General features: G+C 42.3%; 1 protein-coding gene across 1 annotated transcript in view; it reads right to left on the bottom strand.

Annotated features, from left to right (window-relative positions):
* The window catches only part of LOC116695487 (cadherin-2), a 101,935-nt gene that overhangs the window by 45,941 nt on the left and 47,262 nt on the right, over positions 1-8,732 (bottom strand). The window contains exons 3-4 of the mRNA XM_032525782.1: positions 4,160-4,389; positions 999-1,172 (exon numbers count right to left, since the gene is read on the bottom strand). Coding sequence (XP_032381673.1) covers positions 999-1,172; positions 4,160-4,389 — 404 coding nt within the window. The remainder of the gene's footprint in view (positions 1-998; positions 1,173-4,159; positions 4,390-8,732) is intronic.

Genomic DNA, 8,732 nt, shown 5'->3' with positions numbered 1-8,732 from the left:
ATGGATGGATGGATGGATGGATGGATGGATGGATGGACAACGCTCTTTGCAAATACAATCGATCACTTTCATTCCTGACTAAACTCATCTGTACGTTCCTTTAATCTTAACTAATAATCAAAATAATTCATAATTTCCGCCTTTTAACTCCATTATTAGGCATAATTCTAAACAAATGAGGGGTATTGACCATGAATTCCAAAAAGTAGTGTAAAACTAGTGGTAGTAAGGTGGCGTTAGTGAAAATTGAAAAAAAAAAAAGTCTGAAAAAGGAACAAACATTCAATTTTTTTGTCAGTTTTTTAACCCAAGAAGACAACGCAAGGGTTAAGTCAGAGGCTTCTTGTCACAGCTGCATGCAAACTAGTTCATGCTTTTATCTAAATTTGCTTTTTGCAATATGGTGCTCACTGTTCAGCCTACAAAGAATGTGGGCTGCAGTTTATTTAGAATGCTGCTTTCAGGGTTTTAACAAAAGACAAAATGGCATCATGTTACACCAGTTCTAAGATGCCTGCGTCGGCTCCCAATTTCTTCTGGAATTCATACTTTAAATTTGACTTCTTGTCTAAAAAAAAAAGTCCTCCATGGCCTCGCGCCACAGCACATCTCTGACAAGCTTATCAGAACTCTAAGGTCATCTGGTGCGGGCCTTTGGGCTCCTGCAAGGGTTAAGATGACGCTGCTGTAGGTTTCCATGCTCCCAGCTGCTGGAATATTCTGTCACATTGCATTAGATCTTCCTCGCTGTTAACATTTAAAAGTAGACTGACAACATGCCTTTGTTTCCTGTGCGTGTCAGATTCATTGGCTCGTGGTTGTCTTTTTATATTGCATTTGATTGTTATAATCACAGCTAGGGCTGTGTTGGGGTTGTATTTCCCTTGGAATGGATGTGCTCTATAACTGTTTGTTTCCTTGCCTCAGGGCGAGTCAGTACAGGGTCCTCACAGCGACTGGAAGACGTGTATGTGTGTGTGTTTATATGTGTGTCTTACTCTGACTAGGTCCTCGGGGAACTGTCCTCGCGAGTTCTCGGGGACGTTGATAGGCGGAATGACCCAATCCCTCTTCACCCGTCTCAGAGTGCCATCGCCCCTGACAACCACGCTGCGCCATGGAAACAAGATCTCTGGTACCCGCTGAGTCAGTGTTGCATCACTGGGCTTTACCTGCAGAGACAGTAAACAAGCGTTACACAGACACACGCACACGCACGCACACACCCCCACACACACGCACACACACGCGCGCGCGCACACACACACACACACACACACACACACACACACACAGGGAAGGCTTGGTGCTCGGGATTTCTACCTCATCGTGGCTCGGATTAATGCTCTCATTATAGTCTGTCTGATAAATGACCACCACCTGTCAGTGTGTGTGTGTGTGTGTGTGTGTGTGTGTGTGTGTGTGTGTGTGTGTGTGTGTGTGTGTGTGTGCAAGGTTCACTGGAGCATGAAAAGGAAAAAGGAAGAGCTTCTCCTTGAGTCACACAGTTTACCTGCTCAATACCCAACTTAACATTGTTTTTTTCTTCCTTGCCATGCCCCCAAAACATGCGTGTCCAAATGACCAAAAATATGTCAGACTGGATTTAGGGGAAAGAGGTTCCCCAAATGGGGCTCAAGACATTTTTCAAATATTTCCATCTGCCCCTTAAAAACATGCTGGGTTTGAATTATTTACCCATCATGGAAAAAGATACAGAGTACATATGTGAAGGTGTCATACAGTGTAGAAAAAGGTTTTTTTTAAACCAGTTATATATACATAATTTTTATTTAGTCTAATTTGTATATCTTTTTGTCCTTATATGTATATATTACTTATCTTTTTAAATTGTAATGTTATATTAATTATCTTTTTATCTGTATTTGTATATATTACTTATCTTTTTAACTTGTAATGTATATATTATTTATCTTTTTATCTGTATTTGTATATTTTACTTATCTTTTATAGTATACTTGTTGTACGTGTCCTTATTGCACTGTGACCCGGAGTAAAAAGTATTTTCGATTGCTTTGTATTTCCAGCACATTTTGCCGAATTGACAATAAAGTTGACCCGACTTGACTTGAATTGACAGTCCAAAATTTCACATTTCCCTCATATCGCGCAGCCTTATAATTAAAATGAGCCCGTCTGATGCGTCAAGCAAAGAGTGATTTTCCTGACGTCTGGAGCTCGGCGGCCCGTTTGTCTCACTCTCCGTTTTGATTGGATAACGAGCCTTGTGCTGGCTCCGGCTCTCACTTGAAGGGCACAGTGCTGACACTGCTCCCCTGGCAGATGACTGGCTGTTAACTGCCATGGCGGCTGCTCGGGACTTCTCCTTATGAAGGATTGTTGACAGCTTCTTTCACTCTCAGTGATTCTCCTCCTCACCGACTGCAGCGAGCGCTGATAGCAGCTAAAGCATATGGCGGCTGGCTATTTCTGGGCTGTGTTTAGCGAAACAGCCAATCAAGGCCAGCGTCTTGTCTAAATAATTGCAGAGGGCCTTATTATCGCTGTTGTACATGAAACACACTAACAGATGGCTGTTTGACTGCCTTTTGTCTCTGCAATCAGCACTTGGCCCACCTCATATGCCTGCTGGGCTGGAAAAGCTGATTTTATATCCGTGCAGATTTCATCCATCATTACCGGAGCCTTGGGGGTAAATAACCTCCCATCATGCTGTTTTATGATGCTGCTTGTCAAAATGTACAGATCTCTCTCAGAAAGGCTTCACACACAGGCTGGCACTCTGACCCAGGTGTTGGTTAACACGGTCAGGTCCTCTAGGTGTTAATGATACACTCATTATCGAATACCTTAGGACACGCAGACCTATGCACTGCATATTCACTGAGGGACAGAAAATCTGTGTGCACTGTTCCAATGTGTACACTGTTCTTGCTTGAATATGACCCTTTATTGTTACAGCCCATAAACCAAGCTAACAAATGTATTGATGACCCTATTAGGACTGCAACTACAAATTATTTCCATTATTGATACATATACTGCACAAAAAAAGATCTAAGACTTGAACACAATGTACAATAAAGGCTTATTTCTCTCAAATATTGTTCGCAAATCTGTCTGAATCTGTGTTAGTGAGCACTTCTCCTTTGCCGAGATAATCCATCCACCACAGGTGTGGCATAACAAGATGCTGATTGGACAGCATGGTTATTGCACAGGTGTGCATATGGCTGGCCAGTAAAAACCAGAAAACCTGTCAGTATGTGCGGCTATGGTTAGGGTTCATCCCTCCCTCCTCCTCCCTCCTCCCCCCCCCCCCCCCCCCCCTCTCTCTCTCTCTCTCTCTCTCGACCTGACTGCAGTTTGTCATGGTAACCGACTTGAGTGGGAAAATGCTCAAATTGGTGCCGTCTGGCGCTTTGGAGAGGTGTTCTCTTCACGGATGAAACCTAACCTAACACCCCCTTTGACCCCCCCAACACAGAAAAACTGCACATTCTTGAGTGGCCTTTTATTGTGGCCAGCCTAAGACACACCTGTGCAATAATCATGCTGTCTAATCAGCATCTTGATATGCCACACCTGTAATGGATTATAAGAGTTTTACAGTCTAAGAGAGAAGAATGTTATAAAAGTAGTGTGTGCGTTCAGATTATTATCTCGGCAAAGGAGAAGTGCTCACTGACACAGATTTAGACAGATTTGTGAACAACATTTGAGAGAAATAAGACTTTTGTGTACATAGAAAAAGATCTTTGAGCTCAACTCATGAAAAATGGAGGAAAAAACAAAAGTGTTGCGGTTGTAAATCCATTCTTTTTGGAGATAATTTAGTACTCATTTAATCTATAAGATATCAAACATCAAAAGTTTCCATCTGTACATGATGTTTAGTGTGACTAATAGTTCAAGGTATTCTATACAAAATGATGTTGGGTGTGCTTATAGTGAAAAATTATACTTTTATTATCTCAATATTTAACACCAAACACAAGAAAACGCCCTTTCTTCACCATGCAGTAAAGCTAGACTTTTTTTTTTTTTTTTACTGCTGGAGAGTTAGAAGCTCTTAGAACCAATCAGGTTTCAGCTCAGCTTTGGACTGTGTGAAATCTTGTTCTGCAAGTTGTTCTGCAGTCTACGGAAACGGCTCCTGGCTGTTATTGCTTTTTACCTGTTCAGGTCCAATGCTGTTGCCATGTGGACGGACGTGGAGGTGCACTCTGGTCTTCCAGACCTGTTTGGACTGCAGGTCTCGAGCGTAGACCACCTCCACAGCGTTTCCCTTCCCCACCAAGTTGAGGCGGCGCAGGGCGTAGACCGTACCTTCCTCGCTCACCCTGAAATCAGACGAATCTCCAACCTGGAACCACACCTTCCCTCTCCCGCAGTCCATGAAGCTCACTGAAAGAGAAAGACGGAGACAGACGTCAGACTGAGTGGGGAGACCCATCAATCACCTGTGTGATGTGCTGTATTGCAAATAAGGTTAAATGTCACCTAGCAGCCAGCTGGCAGAGTGTTTCACTTTTACATCCCTGCTGGCCCCACCAGTGGGTTCATGTGTTTACATATCGTCATTTGTGAAAAGTAAAAGATGCAAAGAACATCGGAATATTTCCAGATGTGGCATAAAAAAACATTCTCATGTTGCTACCATCCACAAACTTGTCATAAGCTTACTTTTGTCAAAAATATAATTGAATGCTGTAGTATTAAGATTTCTGTCGTCACTGTCTATCTAATGGTGCTTGTTGTTGTTGAAGGACAACTGGACTTGCTTTAGGCCCTTTAAGATTTTTTGTTTCTATCCCAAGTATCCAAAAAAAGATTTTCCTCAAAGGTCCCATGACGTGGTGCTCTTTGGATGCTTTTATATAGACCTTAGTGGTCTCCTAATACTGTATCTGAAGTCTCTTTTATATAGACCTTAGTGGTCCCCTAATACTGTATCTGAAGTCTCTTTTATATAGACCTTAGTGGTCCCCTAATACTGTATCTGAAGACTTTTTTATATAGACCTTAGGGGTCCCCTAATACTGTATCTGAAGACTCTTTTATATAGACCTTAGTGGTCCCTAATACTGTATCTGAAGTCTCTTTTATGTAGACCTTAGGTTGATGGTTCAATCCCATGTCAAAGTGTCCTGGGCAAGACACTGAACCCAGAGTTGCCCTCTATGCTGCACCATTAGTGTGTAAATGTGTGTGAGTCAAGTGGCCAAGTTTAGCTTTTGAGGAGGAGAGAGGGGGGGGCAAGGTGGAGGCTGGGGCTGTGGCCTTGACCAACTGCCACTTTGCTGGTTTAAAAGCCACGATGTCTCTCTCTCTCATGGGAGGGCCAAGAAGAGAAAGGGGAGGTAACATTGCCCTTTATGACCTCATAAGGAGCAAGATTCCAGATCGGCTGACCAGTTGCCATAGACTTAGCATTTCTGAATTATTTAGGATTTTCATTAGCCTGGGAAAAGCTGTCGCTGCTACGTCACCAGGATCGTTGTTTGATTGGTTGAAGGACTATCCAATTGGGCCCAGAAGCATTTGAGCCGCGTCCGTTGGTGACGCCCCTTTGGATATGGGCTGTGAATGAAGACCCAGTCTGTGACTGAAGACCCAGTCTCAGTTACAACTGAGAGATTTTCATTAGAGCTAAGGGACCAAACCCAGCACCCAGCAGGATAAGCAAGGTAGCCCAGACGTCCTCCAATTTTCCCATTCCCTCCTTTGTCAGGCCAGACGGGATGGGTTATCTCTCTAGCATGCTGGGGCTGAACCCAGGGTCCTCCACTTAGTTGGACATGCCAGAGGGTCAAGTCAACGAGGAATGCTTATCAGAAACTCAAACCAACTTAACTGGCTGCTTTCGTCAGCTCTACTTTAAGCTCCTTCCAGTTGCTTGAACGCGTCACCCCTTCACTGGAGCTGGACAGAATGACTTTTTTTCTGTGAATTGTAGGGCTGTCCCCTCTTAGCCGATTAGTCGACTAATCTGTGGTTTTGGTATTAGTCCTTTTTTATGCCTATTCATGCTTAATTACTCATTTCCAAGAAACTTATGAGCACATTTCTGGTGAACACAAGATTGAAAGTGGTGATTTTGCAGGATTGTGTTGAAACTCAGTTTTACAGATGGTTAATGAACTACATTTATATTGTGCTTTTCTAGTCTCAACCACCTCCCAAATGGCACTACTCTGTCGATTAAATCAACTAATCGATTAGTTGACAAAATCCTATAGGTGCTAGTCAACTAAGAATGAAAGAATCCTAACTGAAATCCTAAATATGCAAAAGTCTTCTGACGTCTTGGAGACCCAACCTGGACACATTTTGATTCCTTCAAGAAATACAAGTACACTCGGGTTTATGTTCATTTACATACTGTGAGAAAAGCAGATTGTCGTGATAAACAGCTTCCCAAGTCTTCTCCTGTCAGGATTCAAATAAGTAAAACGATGCGTGAAAACACCGCTCTGGAACCTACTTCATCTTGCACAGCTACTGTATAATGGCAGCCAGAAGCAAACAGCAGCCCAATCAGAGCTAAGTATGTAAATGACACACTCACTGGCTTAAATGCCCACAAGATCATAAGATAAAGTCTTCTCTGTACGTGTGAACATTGTGGGTGGGCCTGTCCAAGCCCCGGACATGTGCTTGTCCAAATGCTGATGCTCAAGACATCTAGAATATCTCCATCTGCTCCTTAAAAACATGATGGGTTTTGAATAATTTAATGCAACAGACAGATGCAGAGTATATACAGTATGTGTAGCTATCAAATATTCATTCAAATATGAGTATTCAAAAGCTGCTGAAGGGGAACTTTAAAGGATAAAAAGGTTTTAAAGGGGGTTAAAGACAAAAAATGGATGTGGAGTAACCCGACTTGCTATTAGATAAGCATTAGAAGAAAGATCGATGGACCTGGCCAGAGAGAGTGGAGCCTGGCTGTAAATCCCAAAGCTGAAGACGGGATTTGCAGAAGTAGAACCATGAAACAGGCCGAAACGGGAACAGCTTTCAGCAGGAAACAGCAGGCTTTTCTCTTTCTGTAATTTTCTCCTCTTTATTTGTTTGCCAAGTATAGCCTACCTTCAGAGAGGAAATGGCTTTTTGTGATGCCTGGGGGGGGGAGGTGCGCACTATGACTGCATTTTGCCGGAAAATCATCACGAGTTGGTCCGCGGTGTGATTCGAGCAGACACGGCACACTCATGCAGAACAAAGCTGTCGCCGGCAAATGTCAGCTCATCACAGTAGGCATATTAACAACAAGTCAGCGCATCCAGAATGGCTGCTTCCACCTCAGCTGGAGGAGAGAGAGAGGGAGAGGCCTGGGCTTGGGAATCCGTCCAACTGCTTCCTATGAGGGCGAGCAAACCAGGAAAGGAGGAATTTCATCAGATTTCCACGGTAACACGAAATGTTTTGATGCTTGCTTCACGCCGAAGCAGCAAAAGCGATGTCCTGTCTGTCCAACACAGCGTCGAAAAACTAAATACAGTCGTACTCAGCTAAGGATTGAATTCAATAAATAAATCAATTGGTAGTAACTACTTTTTTCAATTAATCAATATGTTGGCTGACACATCCCTTTCATTTGTTATTACAGTTGTATTCATAAAATGGTGGGAAAATCCATCAAAAGAAAATGGAAGTAAATTCAATTATTTTAATTACGTATCGTTATGGGTCAATACAAATATCTTGTTTCAAACGTAGCAGCATGATTCTACCAAGATCTAATGATGTCTGCGATTGGCTGTCTAACGTTGCATATTGTAGAGATGCACAGGGAAAAGTAGGAGCTAACAAATACATAAAACAATTTGTTGCATCATGTGTAATTTTTTTTTCTTTTTATGAAATGGGTATTAAAAAACGTATCGTTTAGGAACTGGTATCCAAGTCCCGGTATTGAATATTTTTTTAATGATACCCAGCCCCACTAATATCCATATTCCACTTATTGTAGGACACTTAAGGACACTTAATACTGACAAGTATGTGTATTTTTGTTTGGAATGGTTGCTTTACAACGTCAGTATGCTAATTTACTCACCTCTCTGATAGAAACACAGTTTATTTTTAGCGGTGTTGATTTGATTTGAAATGCGGCGATGGCTGGATGGAAATAGCACTCACGAGACGGAGAAAAGAAAGACAAACGGAGAAAGGGAAACTAAGAGAAAATGACTGTGGAGAAGTGACCAGCAGCAATAAGCACTGCTGGGATTGGATGTACTTGTGTATTTGCTGTGAAGAGAGTGAATGAAATCTCACCCCAATGATGTGTGTGGAGCTTCTGTGCCCCGGATAATAAATATATACCAAGGACGCTCCTTCACATTGTCTGGGCTGAAAATGAATTATAGCGTTGTGCAAGTTCAGATTTCACGTCTACGAGAACCTTTTACAACATAATAAATAAATACAATCTCAAAGTATGTATATATAGTATATTGATGATCAGAAAGATGGGGTTTTAGAGTGACATGACTCATTTTAAAGGCAATATTCAAGCCTTTATACAGAATTATGAAACACGGGACATGATGGTAAACTGTCCATTGTGCCAATAGATGGTATGCACATGACGTTTGCCTTGATGTTGAGAGTGGCATGAGAGCTGTATTTTAGTTGTGGAAAGTTGTAAATCTCGGGACACATCATCAGTAGTGTACCTTTAAATCAGGGGGTGTTTCGGCCTTTCAGCACTAGACACCCTCATCAAAGGTGGCCAG

This window comes from Etheostoma spectabile, chromosome 9 (genome assembly GCF_008692095.1).
Source record: "Etheostoma spectabile isolate EspeVRDwgs_2016 chromosome 9, UIUC_Espe_1.0, whole genome shotgun sequence".
Classification (NCBI taxonomy): domain Eukaryota; kingdom Metazoa; phylum Chordata; class Actinopteri; order Perciformes; family Percidae; genus Etheostoma; species Etheostoma spectabile.
Note: the sequence above shows the minus strand (reverse complement) of the source record. Positions and strands in the feature narration are given on the sequence as shown.